Source organism: Monodelphis domestica, chromosome 3 (assembly GCF_027887165.1).
Source record: "Monodelphis domestica isolate mMonDom1 chromosome 3, mMonDom1.pri, whole genome shotgun sequence".
Lineage (NCBI taxonomy): Eukaryota > Metazoa > Chordata > Mammalia > Didelphimorphia > Didelphidae > Monodelphis > Monodelphis domestica.
In genome coordinates, this window is record NC_077229.1 from 449,866,869 (window position 1) to 449,889,449 (window position 22,581).

The window sequence follows — 22,581 nt, forward strand, 5'->3', positions numbered from 1 at the left end:
GAATAATGAAGGACCCAAGGAGTGAGAGACTTGAGGAATGGAGACCAATGAGAAGGCTGTAAAATAATCTAGGCAAGATATGATGAAGTGCTGAACTAAAGAAGTAGGAATTAAAGGAGTATATAGAGAAAGCAATCAGATGGCAGGAAATTTGTGGACCGATTTGACAATCAAATGGATGTGTGGGGTTACAAAATAGTTGTCCTGGAGCATTTGTAGAGGTACTTTCATCAGCAAATCACAGTAAGTGATTTACCACCAGTAAAATCACAGGTACAAAGTACTCCTGTTAGGACTACTCTTGCTCCCCTTCCCCCAAGAGGATACAATCTAGCACAGAAGTCACTTTTTAAGAAGAGACTAGTTGTGCCTGTTTTTAGTTTATTTCCCTGCTTTGAAAGTAGATAGTTGGACAACATCACACAGAAAACCTTTTGACTCCATTATTCAATAGACTATCCTCAAAAAAAAAAAAAGAATTTCAGATTGTTTAGTTCTTTGGGGGAACATGTGGGGGAATTATTTTCATTTTTTCTTTTTGGACCTAGTTTCTTAATTTTAACCCTGCTAGACATGAGGCAGCCACGCACAGGCCAAATCCACATACTGATTATTGAGGAAGTTTTGACGGGCTCAATTGCTTAAGTGAAATAATTTACACCTCCTTAGGCAGTTTTGGGGACCTCCTGCTCCAGAAGGCTCACCATATTGGTGCCAGCACTGGATTGACAGTCCTTACTAGAGCTCAGAACTTTGGAATTCAAACTATCTACTCAAGCCTCAGAGACTAGAGCCGGGTGCCATTGGTCTATTTTTTCATTACTTGGAATCATAACAAATGTCCCCATTCTACTATTTAATGGTTAATCTCTAGAGAAGTGATTAATTTCAATAGCAAAGCCTCTTGAAATGGGGCTCTTTCCTCATTGGTGGACATCAGTGCCCAGCACTTGGCATGAAGGATGGGGCAGAATTGGTGAGCGATGTTTTCTCTGTATCTTTGTTGTCTTTCTGTCTCCTTCCCCACTCACACGCCTATATTTTAGTTTTAGAGTTGGAAGGGAACTTTGTGCTTATCTAATCTAACTCTCTCACTTTACAGCTGAGGAAAAATTAGACACAGAGCAGTTAAGCTACTTGCGTGAGCCAAAAGTTGAATCCAAATCTTGATTCCAAGTACATCAGCATTTCATTGAAGCAGGAATCTCCATTTACCAATGAGATTATCAACTTTTCCAAGATTTACAAATTTAGAATTGTTGGCTTAACACAGCAAAGTTAAATAATTTCATATGTATGTAGTATATGTATATTTATTATTACCCCTATGCATAATTAGCCATGCACTAGATTTCATTCTCATTTCATTCCAGTAGAACATACAGCATCTATTCAGAATGGAGCTTGCCTAAGATTTATCACGTAGCCTTCAGAGGCTTGCTTTACTGCTTGGCGTAATTAAGGAATTTTACAGTCTGGTTGGGTTTAGCCTTTGGCTCCAAGTTTCATCCATGGTTTTTTTCCTTTCATTCTATTTCCCTCAGTTCCCTTACTTCTCTCCTAACGCTGCACCCCATAGATCCACATCCTGGGCTCCCCGTCAGTGCTCCGCTCGCCCCTGCCTCTCCCACCTCCTCCCTTCCGCGCGCCCACCCCGCACCCAGCTCGTCCCCGCCATCCGCGACCTCCGTCCCCTCCCCTCCCCCGCCCCGCCCCTCCCGCCTTTGCCTCCGCCCCCAACGCGGCCTTCAGAAGCCGGGCCAGCTCGGGTCTAGGCACTGGCGCCGGCTGTAATGATCTCCGAGCTCCTCCTCGGCCTGGAGTCGATGCTGCGAATCCCAGAGAGGCCACTATGGCGGAGAGGGAGCCCAGCTCCAGCAGCCCCGGGACGTCCCCGACGCCCCTCAGTGAACGTAGCCGCCTAGAGGCAGCGATCCTGAGCGGCTGGAGGAGCTTCTGGCAGTCAGTGGGCAAGGAGAGGCCAGGGCCCTGCGCCAGGCCGGCGGACGAGGAAGAGGCCAGCGCCTTGACCAGCCTGCCGGTGGGTGAAGATCGCTGGGCCTCACCCCACTCCAGTGTGCCTGCACCGCCGGGAGGGCCCCTGGCTTTGGGGTGGGCGCTTTCGGTTCAGTTTAGTCCTCCGGAGACCCGTGGTCACTCCCTAGTCCCTAGAGGGACCCTGGATCCTTCTGTTAATCCGCCAGCCTTGATTAGGTACCTGCTGAGTGCGGGGCAGGGAGCTGGGACCCGAGAGACAAAGATGAAATGGATCCCAGCATTCTGTTGAACCCAGTTCTGTATCCTGTCCACAGGGCTATGCTTCCTGGCTATTGCAATACACCAGCATTAAGTGCCCGCTCCCTGCCAGCCACTGTACCAAGTGCTTTTTAGTGAGCCTCACAACAATTCTGGGAGGGAGATGCTATTATTATGCCCATTTTATAGATGAGGCAAACTGATCCCACATTATGATGGCTAACATTTATGTAATGCCTGCTAAGTGCCAGGCTCTATGGTAAGCAATGGAGATATGCAAAGAAAGACAAAAGGCAATCCTCAATCTAAAGGAATAGACAGTCCAAGGAAGGACACAATATGCAGACTACTATGTACAAACAAGCTCTATGTAGGAGAAACGAAGGGAAATCAACAGAGGGAGGAATTAGAATTAAGGGGAATCAGGTAAGATTATAATGGACTGTCCCCAAAGCCTTAGTAAAGTTTTAAGATTTATTTTTTTCAATTTAATTTCAAATTTAAAAATTTCAAATTAAAAAAATTCAGTTTTTTAGGACATGCTTAGTAACTATCACCACAAAAAATTTAAATAAACCAATGTATAAAAACCACAAACTGCATTGTTTGCAAAACCACAAACTGCATTGTTTACAATTTGTTTTAAAATAGTAAATTATATATATGTGCTCATATAGATATCCTCTCCTTTTGAGTTCTCTTTGGATTTATTTTACTTTGGTACATTTTTTCTCTTGATTTAAAAAAAATAATAGTATTATTCCTTTTTCATATCACATAGTTCTCTTTTTTATATTTCCAATATTTTTCGTGTCTAATAATAAGACAATTCATTATATTCAAATATCACAATCTGTTCAGCTATTTCTTCCAATCATTGCATTTGTGATATTTCCTGTTATTTTGTCATTAAGTGCCTATTCCATTGGGCTTCCATGAAACACATTAAAAGGAAAGCTTCCATGAATATTTTTATACATACAAGGCTTTTTATCCTCTCAATAATGCACTGAGGGATCCCTAAGTTAATGAGCATGAACAGCTTTATACTCTTAATACATATTTCCATCTTGTTTTCTAAAAAACAATTCACATCTGCTCTGGCAATGTAAATATTAGGCCTGTTTTGCCATGTTCTTATTAGCCTTTAATTTGACCAACTTAACCTGTCTGGTTCTCATTTAACATATATAACCAGGGGCCATATTTAGCTAGAAGGGCCATTAGATAGCGGATGCAATTTGTTGCAAGGACCATACTCTTTCTAAAACCAAGTCATTCCATCTTGGTCATAACCAGTGGAACTTTTCCAGTGCCACAACCCCTTAGGAATGCAGGATTACCTCCATAGTATGATAAGTATTAAAGTAAGGCTTTTTGCAGAATATGCTTTCTAAACCATTGTTATCCCACCAGAAACTATGTTTGGATTATGTGTATGCTCAGGTTTAGATCTACTACTAGCCTTGTGCAGGTGTCATAGCCTCTCCAGTATCTGTTATTTAGTTCTGAAAGGAGAAAATTCAAGTCCCTCATTATTTTGTTATCTATCCCCATGTATATCTCATTTAATTTTTCCTTTAAAAACCTATATGTTATAACTCTTAGTACATTACAGGTCCAATATTAAAGATGCTTCATTATCTATAGTACCCCTCAACATAATATAGTTACCCTATTTATTCCTTCCAATTATATTCATTTTAGCCTCAACTGTCATAGATCATGACTAGGACGCCTGCCTTCTCTGGATTAGCTGAGGCATAATATAGTCTGCCATAGCTCCTCACCTTCAATCTATGTGTCTCTCATTTTTAGTGTGTTTCTTTTAAACAACACATTGCCTGGTCCTGGTTTTTTATTGTTTCTGCTATTTTCTTCCTGTGGGTGAATTAATCCCATTTACTCTCAGTATTGTAGTAACTAGCTGTGCATTTCAATCTACTTTCTTCCTCCTCACTATTTGACCCCCTCTTCTTCTTTTCTTTCTGATGTATCTCTCCTCAGATGTCAGATTTCCTTTGACCAATACCTCTCCTATTCACAGCCCTTCCAAAAAATCCTCCCTTATACTCTCTCCTTTGCCCTTCTAGCTCCAAAATGACCCACCTTTTCAAAGGTCCCTTCATTGTCCCTTCCCCCATTCCTTTTAATTCTTATTCTATACACCTTTTTAAAAATCCTTTTCTTATCTCCCCCAACTATACCCCCCTACTTTTTTTTTTTAAACTTTACTTTCCATCTTGGAGTCAATACTGTGTATTGGTTCCAAGGCAGAAGAGTAGTAAGGGCTAGGAAATGGAGGTTAAGTGACTTGCCCAGGGTCACACAGCTGGGAACTATCTGAGGCCAAATTTGAATCTAGGACCTCTCATCTCTAGACCTGACTCTCAATCCACTGAGCTACCCAGCTGCCCCCCACCCCCACTTCTCAATATGAGTTGAATTCTAAAAATCCATTTCCTAGATTGTCCTAAGTATCCCTCCATTATCCTTCTACCTCTTGATACGTATTCCCCTGTAGGTATCCCTTCCTTCCCTCCCTTTGCCTTCCTTTCTCTTCCTTTCTCTTTATCCATCCTTCCTTCTCTTATTCCCTCAGTCACCCAAGGGTATTCCCAGGCCCTTCCTTATCCTGTCCCTCTTCCCTTTGTATATTTCTTATAGATCAAATTTTCTTCCAAGTTCTGGGTCCCCCCTCCCCCAAGAATAGTTGAAACTCCTTTAGTTTGTTAAACATCCATTTTTTTAACCTTTTATAATTATGCTCATCTTTGCTGGATATTTATTCTTGGTTGCAAGCCCAGTTGTTTTGCTCTATAAAATACTGTGTTTCATGTCCTACATCCTTTTAATATTGTAGCTGCTAAGTCTTGTGTATATTTCTGACTGTAGTGCCACAGTATTTAAATAGTTTTTTTTTTCTCATTGCTTGTCTTATTTAAAGGCTAGAAAGATTCGTGAGGGTGAAATAGTGACCAATTTTCTTCATGGAAGGCATAAAAAAAAATAGACAAAATATAGAATAAAGGAATGTTAGCTTACATGTTCTATTTTCACCAAAGAGGGAGGCAACATATTGTAAAGGATAGGAAAATTGGCCTTGGAGTGAGGTAGCCCTGGATTCAAGTATTACCTCTGACCCCCTAATAAACCTTGTGACCCTCTAAAAGTCCTCTAAAAGTACTTAAGCCTCTCAGTATTCAGAAGTGGCTCTCTAGGACTGTGAGTTACTAATGATTTGGCCCATTAGCATTTGCAGAAGAAGTTTCTATCCAATGGAGTTCTTTATGTCTTCTATGAATAAATAAAATTATTGGTACAGACCAAAACACAAAATTCAGCTTGGGGGATGAATAAAATTTTGGTAATCTTGCAGTCCTATATACTTTGTTTGGCAATTACTTTTTGATCAAGTACATATTATATAGGTTATGATTTATTGAAGATCCAATTTATCTACTTGTCCTTCTGTGTTTCAGATTTATGTGCAGTTGTACATTATGTCATTTCTTTCACCTCATGATCTATACCAACTGGGAAGTACAAGTCGATATTGGAATGTAACTGTACGAGATCCTATGCTGTGGAAATTTTTTCTTTTGCGGGATATTCCCTCTTGGACATCTGTTGACTGGAAGTCGCTACCAGATCTACAAATCTTAAAAAAACCCTTATCAGAGATTATTGACAATGAACTTCATGACTACATGATAATGTAAGTATTTTGTTTTCTAAAATTAAAAAACAAACTAGTGACTGCTGCTTCGTCTGAAGGCAGTGTGATATTATACCAAATTTAGATTTAGAAGATTTGGGTGCCATTCCTGACTGCCGTTTGCTAGGTGTGTGACCTTCAACAAGTCTCATAAATTCTGTAAGCTTCAGGTTTATTATTTTTTTTTCATTTATAAAATGAAGGTGTTTGAACTCTATGTAAAGTCCTTTTCAGCTTTAAATTTGTGATCTCTCCCTTGGACTTGGGTCCTGGTAGCAGATTAGGATGAGTCAGAGAAGGAAAGCTGTGTATTTTCAGGATGATTGTGGTAGGATGAATAAAGTTAGTTAAGCCCCAAAGTTTTAGCCTTAGTCTTAGGTTTCAGTTCCCAACACTTGGTGCAGATTGTGAGATCTAAATTGACCTTGTCAGGCAGAAGACTGGCTGGGACAATTTTCAATGACAAATCTTTTATACTGGCCTATCCTTAATTCTTAATTATTTCCCATTCCCATCCAGTTTAATTTGATTTTATTTTTGTTTGGGAGAATGATTGGAACATTAACTTGGTTTGGGCTATTTCTTACAATAAATCTATTTAGCTTTTCTGTGTTTGATTTCTAGGGTGTGTTTGTGTATGCATACTTTATAGTGCGATGATTGGGTCAAAGGTTATAAACAGTTTAGATAACTTTTTGCACATGATTCCAAATTGTTTTCTTGAACAAATAGATAGATCACAATTCCATCAACAGTATATTGTTGTTCCACAGTTATTCCACAGTCTTCCCATTGTTGACTATTACAGTTTTGTTGTTGTTTGTTTGGTCATCTTTCCCAGTTTTTTGGGTGTGAGGTTATGGAGGATTACTTGTTGTTAAAATGTGAAATACCTCTATTATATTAATTTTTTTTAACTATTGATTTAAATATTGTAGAGAGACTTAAAATTCATTATGAGATAGACTTTTTGAGTTAATAAGAGATAAAAGAAATTTTATTATCATAAATGAGATGTCTTTCTTCTCTTTAATTTCTAGTTATGGCTATTTTAAACAGGTATAAAATGAGCTGCCCACAAACCAGAAGACACTTGAAATCCAGTCGCCACATGTATGGAGCTGTTGCCTCTTTTTTGCAGTCACTGATCCTTCAGACAGAACCCCGATTTGCTATGTTTGGACCAGGTTTGGAAGAGCTGAATATATCTTTGGTATTGAGCCTGATGTCTTGCACGGAACTTTCCCCAACAGCTGGTTTACCTCAGAGGCAGATTGATGGTAATTTCTACATTCATCTACGGTATATGAGAATTTGAACGCTTTGGGCTTGATACTACCTTTGAGTAGGCAGAAAATTGTTCATTATTTAATGGTGAGTTAACTTTTTGAAACAAATAAGGTAGATTAACTTGATGCAGTGGAACATTCAGTAGTACCAGTGAGCTAAAAGTAATTCACCTTAAAAACATGAGCTTTTTTAGCTTTATGTGGTATTAAGCTCTCTTTTTCTCAGGAGTTAGTGAAAAAAAATAACTTTAACTTCATATAATAACTGAAAATTATGAAAATTTTTATTTTTTAATGGAGCATGTAAATTTTATAATTGTTGTCATAGTTTAGAAAGAATTAGTAGCAAATATTTATTGAATTCTTACTCAATGCAAGTCATTACAAGGTGCTGGTGATATGTAAAACTTGGTTCTGACCCCTCTGAAATTGATAGTTGAGAACAGAGGACATACATATAGAAAGATAAATAAGATAGTATGTATTAAGTAGCAATTGAGTGATGTGTGTGTGTATGTGTGTGTGTGTGTGTGTGTGTGTGTGTGTGTGTGTGTGTGTGTGTTTCCTTACTCCAGCTTCTGTAGCAACAATGAATGGAGTAACCTGTAGTTAGGAACAACTGAAAGTGGAAAGACTAGTAAATAATGAATTTTTTCAGCCAGTGATGAAGACCTGAACTAGGTCCTCAACTTCAGGGAGGAATATCAGGGAGAGGAATAATGGGTTTGGGAGAATTAGGAAGAAAGAATTGATAAGACTTGGTGATTAGATCTGGAGAAAAGGGTACCCAAGGCTTTAGGCTTAGGTTCGTGGGGAAGTACAGCTGACAAAAGTAAGAAAGTCAGGCAGAAGAGCTAGCCTTTATTTATTTATTTATTTATTTATTTATTTGTTTGTTTGTTTGTTTGTTTGTTTGTTTTAAACCCTTACCTTCCATCTTGGAGTCAATACTGTGTATTGGCTCCAAGGCAGAAGAGTGGTAAGGGCTAGCCAATGGGGATCAAGTGACCTACCTAGGGTCACACAGCTGGGAAGTGTCTGAGTCCAGATTTGAACCCAGGACCTCCCATCTCTAGGCCTGGCTCTCAATCCACTGAGCTACTCAGCTGCCCCCAGAAGAGCTAGCTTTTAGAGAAATGGGATGTTTGAAATTTTAACATGTTGCATTCCTATGGAAATGTACAAGCCTGGGATCTCAGAGGAGAGAGTAGGGTTGGGCATGGATATTTATATTGAGATGATAGTTGACCTGGTTTGTAATGAGAATTTTGCTCCCCAGGACTCTCTTTCCCAGCATCTCACTTGGTATTTAAGCTAACTTACTAACGTAGGGAAGATATATATTTTGTGTAGCTCAGTCCTCTCTCTCTTAGTGTCATCTTCTTGCCTGCATTGCTTTGACTTTATTCTAGCCTTTCACTTTGGCTTCCAACCCAACCATGAGTCTGAATTGTCTCTCCAATGCTTCCAGTGATCTCATAACTGCCAACACCAATGCTTGTTTCTCAGTTCTCATTCTGTTTGATTTCTTTGTAGCTTTAGACACTATGGACCATTCACATTCCTTGATACTCTCTCTTCCCTTGACTTCTGAGATTTCTCTTTCTTAGTTTTCCTACCTGCCTGACTGCTCTATCTCAGTTTCCTTTGCTGGAGAATCATCCATCTTCCATATATTAAAATGTGGGGGTTTCCTACTTTCTCTCCTGGGCCCCTGTCTCTTTTTATACCATCATTGTGATTCTTATTAGCATCTATAAGTTCAAACATCATCTGTGCAAATGACTTCCAGATCTTTAAGGCAACACTAATCTGTCTCCTGAGCTTTGCTTCACATAGCTAATTGACTCCTGGATATCTTCATCTGGATACCCTATTGGCATCTTAGACTCACTATATGAAAAACAAAATTGAGTGTCTTTTCCCCCAAAACTTTCCCTTCCTATAAACTCTGCTTCTTTATGTTTCCTGAGACAGTTCCTCAGGTTTTCAGCTTTGGAGTCCTCCTTGCCTTCTTCATTGCTTTGTCCACCCCATTTTTAATTAGTTGCTAAATCTCATCAGGTCTTCCTTTTCAACAGTCTATCATGATTACCTTTTCCTCCTCACATACATAAGCTACTACCTAATTTTTTAAGCCCTTATCATTCTAATAGTCTCCATGTTTCCAGTCTTTCCACATAGCTGCCAAATTAATACATCTTAAATACTTGACATATTATGTCAGAATGACGTAGAATAACTGTCATTCTGTTGCACAAAATATCTTCTGTGGCTCTCTTTTGTTTCAGGGATAAAATACAAACTGCTCAGTCTTGCATTTGAAGTCCTGCACTGTCTGCTTCTCACTAACTTTACAGCCTTATTTCATATTATTCCCACATAAACTTTACTGATTCTCTCTTCTGCATCTAGACTTTTAAACATGCCTGGAATATAACATAATCTGGTAGAATGGAGAGAGACTGAATCTAATTTTTTTTGTTGTTTTATTTTAGATCGTGACTTTTTGAGAGTCCGCTGATTCTTAAATTTTTAAAATCTATTTTTCAGTTTTGAAAACAGATCAGTAAGATCTGAGTTTGAATCCTGACACAGATTTCTCTTTGGTCAGTCTATTCTAGTTTTATAGGACTGAATTGCTTTGGTGAGATTTACTCTTCTTAGTTTTTTTTCTTTTTCCAAATTTCCCCCTCAGATCTTTTACTTCTTTTTGAATTTTTTAATCTTTTATTTCATTTCCTCTAGATATTTATGTAATCCTTGTGGAAAATTCATGTTTTTCTTTTTAGTCTGCAGTTTTTATGATATTATTCTTCCCTTCTTTGGGGGGATTTTTAAATTTGCAATTTTGTTTAAATATTAGTCAGTGTTTTCTTTGATTTATTCATCTCTCCAGCTGTAGTTCCTGAATTGGGGCTTTGTGCCAGGGCAGGCTCTTTCCCCTTTTATGCTTTTGTGCAGAGTGGTCTTTCTCTAGGACCTGCAGGTTCTTACAGCTCTGCTATGATTGTTGCTGCTCCCCAAGGACCTCCCTGATTGTTTTCCAACCTCTTGGGCCCTTTTATTTTTTTCAAGAGTAGCCCTTACTCTTGCAGAGGACCATAGAAGTTTGCTATCTCTCTAGCTCATTGTTAAATTGAGAGGCTGCTGGCAATTTTGCCTAAATTGATGGTAGTGTTTGTTTTGGAAACTTTATCTAATGCCTTTGAACTGCTGGTTGCCATTTTGTGAAGTTCTGATGTGGAAGAAGTCACTAAGTCACTTATTTTGATTTTGAATGGAATTTCTTGATCATTATTCATTTAGGTACAAATTCCAAGTTTTTGTAAGTGGGGGAGGGGGTTAATGGTTTGAGCAGCCTGTCTCTGTTCAGGCAGCTCTCTTAGCTGGAAATGTCCCATCTTCATGCTTTTTAACTGGCTTTTCCCTGTGAATTAAATACCTTTTCCTCTCCTTCACCTTTTAGAATTCTTAGTTTCCATCAAAACTTAATTCAAATTCATGGAAAGACTTACATTATTATTACCAGGTGCTAAGTTAAGAAATCCAAAAAAACAATAAATACATTGAATACAGCAATGAAAGTGGAAAAAAAAACCAGTAACTTCAATGCAACTGAAAATGAATATTGTAGAATTACAGAAAACAAAATTGGACTTAAAGATATGGAAGACACCTCCATTATTTTGCAAGTATGGGAGGTTCATATTGCAAACATTGCATATATTGTCCCAGTTTTTTTTAAATGAATTTTGATTGTTTTTTTTTTCCTCTCTTTTTAAAAAATTTCAAATAGCTCTCTGGGAAGGAGGAGAGATACAGGAGACAATTCAGATAATATAAAAACAAATTATATGAATATAATTATATTTTTAAACAAAACTCATTTCAAGCATTACTTTAATGAAGCCTTCTATCTTGTCCCTTAACTGCTAGTGGTCTTACTTCCCAGAATATCCTTTATGTATTTTGTATGTTTTGTATATTTTATGCCAAATATAAGTTCCTTGGGGGGAGGGACTTTTGCATTTGTCTTTGCATTTCCAAGGCCTTATGCTAAGAAAGAGACTTACAATAAAATTTCCCTAACAATTGCAAAATAGTTACATATGTTTAAAATTTGGTAGTGACACTGAGTCAAAAGAATGGTAGACTAAGAGTTAAAAAAAAATGGGTTTCTTGGTTAAACACTTAGTAACTGACTATAGGCAAATTATTCAACTTCTCTAAGCCTCAATTTCCACTTCTGTAAAATGGAGATAATAGCATTAGAGGATTTTCATGAAATTCAAATGGGAAAATATATGTAATCACTTTGCAGACTTTAAAGCAGTATGAGTGCTAGCTATTTTTTGTATGTGTGCATATACATATATATATATATATACAATGTATGTGTATATAGATGTATGTGTATATATACATATATATATATATATCTGAGCCATTTTTATTACTTGGTACAATTTGGCACCATCCAACTACCTTTTTGATGAGTCGGTGACTGATATAGCTGACTTATGTGTTTACAACTGGGAAAAATGATGGAATGAATAGATTATACTTTCTATATTTCTATTTCCAAAGCTACATATGAACCTAAGAAGATTTTCCTGAGTTTGGGATCAATTTTGTTTGAGCTTTACTTCTAAGTATGAAGTTAAATATATTTATAAAATCTATTTTATTAGTGATCATTAATGGCCAATGATCAAGGCAGATGCACCTTAAAAAAGGAATAATTGGTTTTGAAAATGATTTTGTAATAACTTGAAAATATAGTAATTTCTAGTCATTGGGCATTATCCAGGCTTTAGATACATTTTCCATTCTATTAGACCACTGATTACTGATAGCTATTTTTGATTGCAAATTGTCGAAATGAGGTAGGATACAAGTCTACCAAAGCCCTTTAATATAGATGGGCACTTTTCTTACTTCCCACTCATAAACTATATATGTATTTAAAAAAAATTTTAGAATGTTATAATTATTTAGTTTTTTATGGTTAGAAAGGGAATATTTAACATTATTATTTTTCAAGTAGTTATTTTAACTTTTACCAAAAATCTTTATAAACTTTGTTTACTAGCTTACATTAGCTTTTTGCTAACAGGCAAAAGAATATTGTCTAAGGTAAATTGTCCTTTATTGTCCTCTATCCAGATTTTTGATGCTGCATGAATGAAAGTCACATGCTTTCTTTGGTTCAGGTATAATGTTTTATTCTGGAGCCACACATAAAGAGTTATCATTTGGCTCTTTTTTGGCCTCACTAGAAAAAACATTTCTTTCAATTTTTCTCTCCTGCTGTGTTCAGTGATAAATTGTTTTGATTTTGTATTCTTCTCCTTCAGGCATTGGATCAGGGATCAGCTTTCAGCTGAGCAACCAACATAAATTCAATATTCTGGTGTTATATTCAACCACTAGGTAAGGTTACTTACCTAGAATCTGGACTGGAGCACTTTTATGGTTTGGGGCCCTGTTGAATTTATGCTTGTGTGTTTTATTTTTAAATGTTTATCTTTTAGGGAGGAAAGGGATAGAGCAAGAGAAGAGCAAACAAGTGCAGTCAGCAAAATATTCAACCGGCAGACTCCAGGGAATGATGAACAGAGGGGCCAATACAGTGTGATTCCACAAATTCAGAAGGTGTGTGAAGTAGTGGATGGGTTCATCTATGTGGCAAATGGTGAAGCTCATAAAAGTAAGCATTTTCTTGTCTTTATAAAACACATTGGCCATTTTATTGTTTTCGATGCAAATAGAAAAATGAATTTTTTAATATGTGACATTCTTAAGAACACAATGAATGACTAGTTATTTTGGATAATGGATTATATGATATGCTATAAAAGGGTCTTATGTATTCCTATTTCTGAAGCGAGTTTTATCCAGATTCCTTTATTCAGGTAATATTGTCCAAGAATAAATTTTGCTTTTTTATCACCCAGATAATAAAAAAAAAGAGAACAGTGTTTGGCCCCCCATTGAGGAGCTTGGTTGTCTTCATTATCCAAATTTTCTGTATAATTGTGAGCTTTTCCTTTTGTGTTATGTATTCTTGACAGAATGCAGATGATTTAGGGCTAGTGTATTAATTTCTTTTTTAACTAAGATAGAAAAAGGGACAAGGAAATTTCCTTTCCTAGTGCAGATCAGTGCCTTCTTTGTAGTTTATGGTCTTAAGGAGTTGCCTAGAGTATTGAAAGATTAAGTGACTTGTCCATGTAATTATTTTGTTTTCAGACATTTTTTATAAAGGTAAGTAGACTCTTAATCAGCAATAGACTACAGGTTTTGGAAGAGCTTATTCATGATAGATTAATGAAAACAGTAAGTACTGGAAAATGAAATGTATTATGAGAGGCTACATATTAGTAAAGGAAAGCATCTGAAAACTCTAAAGTGCTATCTATATACATGTTTGTTGATATTTTGAGTTTGGCTAATAGGATTAGTCTGCTCTCAAGCAAAAAAGGCTAAGGTTAGGGTAGTATTTGATAATTAAAGAATTGCTTCATAGATATTGGTCATCAGATTTTCTAATAAGAGCCCTGAAATCATAATTTAAAAAAATTATCTAAATGTATTTGGATTAACATTGAAGTTCATCCAGTTTGACCATAAAGAAGATTCTTCTCACCTCCCATCCCTGGCTTGAACATAGGTTTAACTCTTTTTCAATCTGAATACTTTTTATTGAATCTTGGGAAGTGTGAGAATGTAGTAAAAAGAGCCCTGAACTTGGAATCAGGAAATCTGGATTCACAACTTATGTTTGATAAGTTTGGTTTGTTTTTTTTTTTTGCTAGTTTTTTGCTAGTTTTGTGACTTTTAGTCCCTTCACCACTCTGAGCTTTGGTTTCTTCTATAAAATTTCTCTTCACAGGGTTTTTGTGAGGAAAATACTTTGTAACACTAAAATATTGTATAAATGTGAGTTTTTATCTGTTATTGACTGTGAATTGAACAAAGAGTGATTAAATTGCTCAGGAAAGACACAAGTTCTCTTAGGAATTGGCTCAAATGTCTCATCTCTTATGAAGCCTTTCTTGGACACCTTACCCAATATGGTTACTCAGGTGTATGCTTCAAGCTCCCCACTAGATTGCTGAGGTCATTGACCGTGTTTCAAACATCTTTGTCTCCCATATAAAACCTACAATAAGGATTCATGAAGAATAGATGCTCTGTAAATCTGTCACATAAGTGAAAAAATGAAGACATTAGGAAGACTATCCTAACTCAAAGGGTGTGAGTGAGACTCTTTACTTGGTGGTGGTATCTTTTAAATTCATATTTATATTAAATTTTATTATATTTTTCCACCAATTATATATAAAAACAATTTCCAACATTTTTCAAAGAATAATGAATCTCAAATTCTATCCCCCACTACCCCCATTTTTGCTGAGTAATAGATTCTTGGCTGAAGTATTAGCTCCTTTGCTCTCTGGAATATCCTATTCCCTCTGATCTTTTAGTGTAGAAGTTGATAAATCTTGTCTTATCCTAAACTGTGGCTCCCTAATATTTGAATTGTTTCATTTTGGCTGTTTGCAATCTTTTCTCTTTGACTTAGGAGTTCTGGATTTTGGCTATAATATTCTTGAGAGTTATCCTTTTGAGATCTCTTTTAGGGGGCAATTGATGAATTCTTTCAATTTCTATTTTGCCCTCTGGTTATTGTATTTTAATAAAAATCCAAGATTTAAAAGTTTTGTTTGAGAAAGATGGAAAGAAGCTTGCTAACTCCTAAAATCCAGAGAATGAATTGTTTGCAGAAAGATGCCTGAAAAACTTACACTATATCAAGAAGATTCTGAATGAACTTTGGGTATAGTTGATTGAACTGAAGGTTGATTGAACATTTAATTTGAATGTATACTCTTATGCTAAAAGGGGACTGCCCCCTAATTGTTTTTTGTCAATGCGCCAAGCAAAACATTGGTTTGCTTTCTCTCTTCTATTCCACTCTTTTCTCCAACTATTGTAGTTTCCTCTTAGAAGGGAAAAATTTGTATGTACCTGCAGTTAGAATATTTTAAAGGTGCAAGATGATTATGTTTAGTGATCAGTTGGGGAGACTAGTCCCCCAATCCCTAATCATCATCAGGGGGGATTGTAAATTTTAGATTTACTTCACCCTGCTTAGTCTTTAGAATTCTAGCAACCAGGAATGTGTACACCCCCACTGAAGGATTAACTGTGAGGAGGATGGCCTATGACCAACATGTGCTAGCAAGTGACAAATCAGAAACAACTGACAGACCCCCTGGGCTGTCCTAAGCCAAGCTTAAGCTACCATTGGTATATGTGAAACGTGGGAAGTGATGGAAAAAAACTGTCTATATATTTCACGTCACTTCTTCTCTCTGGCCTCTCTCTCAGAGATGTTGGACTCTCTCTCTCAGGAGCGCTGGGCTCTCTTGGTGAGGTTGGGAACTCCTGGTGGCAGTTTGACATTTGCGGCTTGGCGGCGAGGTTACTGGGAGAAGCTTGGTAGCATGGTTAGGTGAGGCTTCTTCCCTGAGCAAGTCTGGTGAGTAGTTAGGCTGATTCTTCCTTTCCTTTACCTCCTTAAGCACTATCCTCCTAGGAGACCACTCATCTTGGAGGAGACCTCGTGGCTGGAAGCCAAGCTAGATTTAATTTTCTGAGGAGGCCTCGTGGCTGAGTTCTCTGAACTTCCCTTGGCTTAGGCTAGGCCAGAGAAATCTTATACCCCTTCCTCTCTCTTCTTCTTCTTAATTTCTTCCTTCTATTGTAATTAAACCACCATAAAAATCCCAAACTGACTTGAGTATTTTATTGGAATTGAATTTAATCCCTGGCGACCACTAAAATAATATAGTCAAAAAACCCTAATTTTACCCTTACCATTATTAGGGCAATTTTCCTTGATAATTTTTCAAAAGGTAATATCTAAGCTCTTTTTGTGATCATGGCTTTCAGGTAGTTAAATTCTTAAATGATCTCTCCTGGATTTATTTTCCAGGTCAATTATTTTTCCCATGAGATATTTCATATTTCCTTCTATTGTTTCATTCTTTTGCTTTTGTCTTGATGTCTCATGGAGTTATTAGCTTCCACTTGCCCAGTTCTGTTTTTTAATACATGATTTTCTTGAGTGAGTTTTTGTGCTTCATTTTTCCATTTGGGCATTTCTAGTTTATAAAGGGTTCTTTTCCTCAGTGAATTTTTGTACCTCTTTTTCCATAGGGCCAATTCTGCTGTTTAAAAAGATTTTCTTTTCAGTGCATTTTTTGTTTATCTTTTTCCATTTGGTCAGTTGTGAAGATATAATTATATCTCTCTTTGTTATTTCTAATGTAATGTTTGGAAGTTTTGGATGTTGCATTTTTGACTTAGTTGTCTTCTTCTGAGTTTGTACTTTGATCTTCTTTAACACCAAAATAACTTTCTATGTCATTTATTTTTTTTGTTTTTTTTTTTTTCATTTTTCTGCCTTTTGCTTTTTTATAAAAGAAAAATCCAAACTATTAAAGTTGGGCTCTGTAACTGTGGTGGCGGGAGCTTCAGATTCTTTGTGCAGCTGCCTTCAGAAATAGCTCTGGGGATCTATCTGCTTTCAGTTCTTCCAAGGTGGTATAAGGTAATGAGAGGTGTGTTTAATATTCTTCCAGACTTCACTCTTTTACTTCTTGGAACTGTGACCAGAGTCCTCTCCTCCCCTGTGGCCACAAGCACTGGTACTAGTGCTCCTCCTCACTTTGAGATTGTACCCCTGAACTGTGATTTTTCCAAGTTCCTTCCAGGTGAAGACTATTAACAGATTGGCAGCCATCCATTTCCCAAGTAGGTTAAAATTCAACAGTGACAATGAACTTAGAACTTCAGTATCAGTAGCTATTTCTGCCTTTGTGTCTGTCCCTTGCAGTACCTTCTACAGTCCTGGGCACAGCCAGTGCTTGATATAGATTTGATGACTAAATGAATAGGGAATCATCTCATCTATTAGATAGGTTGGAAAAAGTCTGAATGAATGTTTAATTCTACTTTATTTTTGAGCATATGGAGCTCACCTGTCAAAAGAAGGGAGGAAGAGTGAAAGGAAACAGAATAATGGAAACGAACTTGTTCAAGTCCTTCATTTTACAGACTAGAAAACAGGCTTAGAGAAACTGTACCTTGCATGAGGTCAAAGATCTACTTAGAAAGTGTTAAAGCCAAAATTAAAATCAAGATCTCCTGATTCCTAACCCCGTGTTTCTTCTAGAATGCCACACCAATTGAGAGTGAATAAAGAAGCATAGAAAAAAAGGAAGGGCTGCCTAAAGACCTAGTGGTAGCAAACTCTGCCATCTCATTGAAATCAGTAAAAATTAAAATTAGTTATAGGTTATATCTTTTAAAAAGATGAGATAACTATAGGGAATTTGTGAATGATTTTAGTATTATATTATGATTATTTGAGATATGTGCATTGAAATTCTTTAGTTCCTCTTAAAAACTTGAAATCTCATAATCAGCAAGCATTCATTAAGCACCTACTATGTAGTAGGCACTGGGCATGTAAATACAAAAAATGAAACAATACCTAATCTCAGGTATGCTTAGTGCAGTTTTGTAAGAATAGCTTCTGAGTCTATAAAATGAGTAATTTTCATATTTTTTATGTAATTGTGGCCATTTTCCTCTCACAAATGATGCAAACATTTCACTTTGTGTTCTTTAGATCATGAATGGCAAGATGAATTTTCTCGCATTATGGCAATGACAGATCCAGCCTTTGGATCCCCAGAAAGACCTTTGCTAGTTTTATCTTGTATTTCCCAAGCTGTTGTAAAAAGGATGCCCTGTTTTTATTTGGCACATGAACTAAAACTAAAGGAACTTCCGCTACCATGGATGGTAAGTTCTCATTTCTTTCTCACTCACTTAGTTTTTCCCTTAACATTTTTCTTTATTTCAAGAGCACACTATAGTCAGTTGTAGAACATATAGAATATAGAATATATTGATAATTTGAGGCCAATGAGAACTATTTTGAAATGATTAATTACTAATCATCTTCACTGGTCTTCTATCCATATAACACTATAGAAAAACAATAAGATAGCAATTTAGTTCAGCAAAATTTGTTAAGCACCTACTGTGTGCACTTGTAGGGCATTCTCTTAGACTTTTAGGGTATATAGATACCTATGGACAAAGTATGGGGAACTCCAGCTATAGGAACAACCTTTACTGATAACACATTGTAGCCCATCAACATGTCATAGGATCATATAGTTGGAAGGCACTTTGTTGCCATTTAGTCAAAGCCACTTGTTTTATTGTTAAGTTCTAGGAAATTGTCTACAGCATGGGGAAATTATGTGACTTGCCCATTATCAACCTGCAAGCAAATGTTAGAGACTACAGTCATAGCATAGTAATTTTGCTTTTTTATCTTCCATTGTTAGGATTTTTTCATAAATAATACATTATTTCTTTAAAGTACAAGATCCATAATCTTGATGGCAGTATGGTTTGGTGGAAGGAGTACTGGCTTAAGAGATGTAGAACTTATATTCGGATCCCACTGGGCTTTATACATTTATTCGTTTGTTTAAAAAAATTCTAATAAGAAGATTGAACTAGATGGACCTCTCAACTCTAAATCTTTAATTCTTGTGTCCCTTATGAGTTACAGGCATTTCAATTCTCTTATATGTATTAGAAACAACAGTATGAAAGATGCTTTTGATAATAGTGTTCTATTTCTTATCATCTGGAAACTTTGTTCAAGACTTTTTGGTTAGTTATTTAGAATTCAAAGTGGACTCCTTTAGAATAATTTTTCTTAATTTGTATGCCCCAGTTGTGATTGGAAAATTATACCCCTTCAATGTCATGGAAAACCATTAAATTATATGTATTTGGATGGGCAGCCTGTTGAGTTAGTTCATCAGTACATCTATCTTGGACAAACATTGCAGTTGGATGGAAAGTTGAGTCTGAAACTAAATAAGAGAAATTTAGACTGGATCACATTAAGGAAAATGTGCATCATTTTTCAGTGATCTTAAACTTCTTTTATTTCTAACAAAAAAGAAATCTGTTGTAAAAAGTCATTGTTTGGTGATGGTATATGGTTATATATTACCACAATTTCCAAAGAAATCAGAATTGCAGATGGCTAATAGCAGGGTATCCTGAGGAGAAAATAAGACTATAGTTTGAACCCTAACTTATTAAATAGTTTTTTATCTGGAGAATTTGTGGGAAGAGAAGAATTGCTCAGGATAAAAGGCATGAGTGGGTTCCAAAATGTACCATTAGAGGCAGTGCTTACATTAATGAAATCACTAATCAGTCAAAGAATAATAGAAGTCCTAGCATGTTAAAATTTGAGTGACTCATTCTAGGATCTTTGTTTTTAAAAAATACTTTATTTTTCACGCATTAATGTAAATGTCCATTTAGTTAAGTACTAACTACAATTTTTGGAAACTATCCTCTACTGCATTAGGCTCGAATCAAGGGAGCATACAGACACTTCAATTTTTATCTTTTGCCTCTGTGCCCTCTGTAGAAGCCAACTAATGCTACCTTCTTCAGCCACAGTTTGTCCTTTTCTTGTAGCCACTGCAAGGTGCCACAATTCTGATAATTAAAAAGAGTGTCTGGGCCCAAATAGACATCCCATTGTCCCCAAAATAATGGTTTTTCTTTTCTCTTTGATTATTGAATAAACTTCCAGAGCACTGAAGACATGGAGACAGTTCTTCGGAGACTGATTTTCATATTGAAACTGAACAATTTGACCTGTGAATTAGAGAGTAGTTTTTATTCTACAGCTTTGAGAAAACCTTTCATTTTTAGGTTATAGTGTTTTGATTTTTAAAGATTAAAATCTTTTATTGTGTATTTTCCTAGGTTCAGGATGTGGATGCTGAAACATTGACTGGGTTTTTGAATGGCATTGAGTGGCTCCTTGGAGAAGTTGACTATAAACATCCACGGTGAACCTTTTCATGTTCCCTGACTTAAAGACTAAGCCATTTGAAATTTGGTTTTAAGGACATGATGTGGGTGTGTGTTCAGGCTTGCTTTGCCCTTCCTTAGTTTTCTGCCAAGTGATATTTAAATGGGCATAGCTGTAACTGCTAAATTTTCCACTGTAAATCTAGCTTTAATCTGAAGTGAATTCCAAAGGAAATATTTATGTGATGACCTCTGATCCTCCAATGAATCTTTTTGATGATTTTTAATTTTAAATTGCTTTATTTTACTGTCCACAAATTCAGAAGTATTTAGTACATTTTTAAGGGTCTTTGTTCTCAGCTTTGGACTTCTATCTTCTGCTCTATTCCTTGAAAGATTGTAATTTTAGAAAGTATCCATTTTTTTCCAGGCTTCTAGGGGCTTTCTGGAGGATCCATAAATCACTATCAGGGAAGAGATACCCAATCTCTATCTACCACTTGGAAATATTTGGTTGCTATAGTTATAGTGGTTGTACTTATGCTATACTCAAACCTATGTATTGTTGAACATTAGTGAAAACAACTTTTCTTGGCACATTCCTGATTTTTTATTAAGTTGGAAAGCTTGTGGTGTACCAAACATATATTCTATATGATAAATATCAAAAATATATTCTGGACACATACACCAGTATTATCAAAAAATTTTAATACATTGTTAATACTCAGTGGTAGAAATTTAATATGAGAACTTAGAAATGTAAAAATTTTAATAAAAGTATAAATATATGCATTATTTTTGTAAGTGTAATAATTTAAATGTGTTTCTGATAGAAAAAATTAGTGCTCAAAATTAATTTTTATAAGTACTTGATCCAAACTTTCTAATAAACTCATAGATTTTGTCTGGTTGACTTGCTGAGTTACCCAGTGTCTTAAAACTCTAATATAGAGGGCGTCTGGGTGGGTCAGTGGATTGAGAGCCATGCCTACAGATGGGAGGTCCTGGGTTCAAATTTGGTTTCAGACACTTCCCAGCTGTGTGACCCTGGGCAAGTCACTTAACCCCCATTGCCTAGCCCTTACCACTCTTCTACCTTAGAATAGTATTTATTCTAAGGCAGAAGGCAAGAATTAAAAAAAAAGTTTAAAAAAACAACAGGAAAAAACAGAAAAAATGTAGAACTACTTAGCACAGGAAAATTAGTAAAAGCAGTAATTTAGATAGAGGTGAGGAAAAGGACTAGAAATTCAAAAATATATTCATTCATTCACTCATTAAACAATCATTTTGCCTATACTCTGAACAAGTATTCTTCCAGGCCAGGGGTCCTTAGTAACTATTTTGTGTCATGGACTCATTAGCAGTCTGATGAAGCTTATGGACTCATGTTCAAAATAATATTTTAAAATGCATAAAGTAAAACATACAGAATTTTTAGAGAAACACATAATGAAATAAAAAAGATAATTATCACAAAATAAAGGATTGGAGTAAGTTACTTATCATAAGAAAGGTTTGAATTATTTTCATAATTTTTTTTTACTTCTTTTCTGCATGGCTGGCCATTTTATTCTCTGGTGGCTAGGACCTCTTTCCCCCTTCAATCCCCATTTCACTTTCTGCACCCTCAAATCAGGATCTACCTTAAACTTTCCTTGGCTGTAGGTGGTCCCTTGTGTCTGACCAGAGATCCACTGTCATAGCCAAGCCTTAGTTGTTGTTGGATGTTTCTACTCCCTATTTTCTCTTCTTCATGTTAGTCAAGGCTATTCTTCTTCAGCACAGACCTTGTCCTGGTACAAGTCTTAATGAGGGAATGATAGCAAGAACCCTTTTTCTAACAATGTGACGAATACTTAATGCCACTCTGAGTAAGGTGTGCTTTATGATTATAATGGAATACTATTGTGCTATAAGAAATGCCAAACAGAAGGATTTTAAAAAATCAGGAAAGACTCATGCATGCTGATGCAGAGTGAAGTAAGCAGAACCCGAAGAACGCTGTACACAGTAATGGCAATCATTTACAATGAACAGCGGTGAATAACTTATTCTCAGTGATACAGTGATCCAAGACAATCCCAAAGGAATCTTGATGAAAAATGCCAGAGAAAGAACTGATGGAGTCTGAATCCAGACCAAATCATATTGTATTTCAGTTTCTTCATTTTTTGGTTTAAGTTTTCTTCCACGAAATGACTCATATAGAAAATATTGTACAAGATTTCACATGTAAAATCTCTATCAGATTACTTAATGTCTCAGTGAGAGGGAATGGTAGTGAGGGAGGGAGAGAATTTGGAACTCAAAACAGTTTTTTTTTTAATGCCTAAGTATGTCATTACAGGATAAAGCTAAATAAACACTGAT

The 22,581-nt window shown here is 36.2% G+C and overlaps 1 protein-coding gene across 3 annotated transcripts; it reads left to right on the plus strand.

The window, feature by feature from the left end:
* The first annotated feature begins 1,452 nt into the window (after positions 1–1,452).
* FBXO4 (F-box protein 4) lies at positions 1,453–21,000 on the plus strand. Of its 3 annotated transcripts, XM_056824575.1 has the most exons (8): positions 1,638–2,041; positions 5,739–5,974; positions 7,034–7,254; positions 12,624–12,699; positions 12,801–12,976; positions 16,920–17,051; positions 17,972–18,147; positions 20,158–21,000. In XM_056824575.1, the coding sequence occupies exons 1-8, from the start codon at positions 1,853–1,855 to the stop codon at positions 20,245–20,247; spliced, it is 1,296 nt and encodes a 431-aa protein (XP_056680553.1). In that variant the 5' UTR covers positions 1,638–1,852; the 3' UTR covers positions 20,248–21,000. The 3 variants fall into 3 exon arrangements, with proteins under 3 accessions (XP_001371402.2, XP_056680553.1, XP_056680554.1); XM_001371365.5 differs by lacking the exon at positions 16,920–17,051 and having other exon boundaries at positions 1,453–2,041; XM_056824576.1 differs by lacking the exon at positions 20,158–21,000 and having other exon boundaries at positions 1,713–2,041; positions 16,920–17,091; positions 17,972–18,103.
* Positions 21,001–22,581: the final 1,581 nt, after the last annotated feature.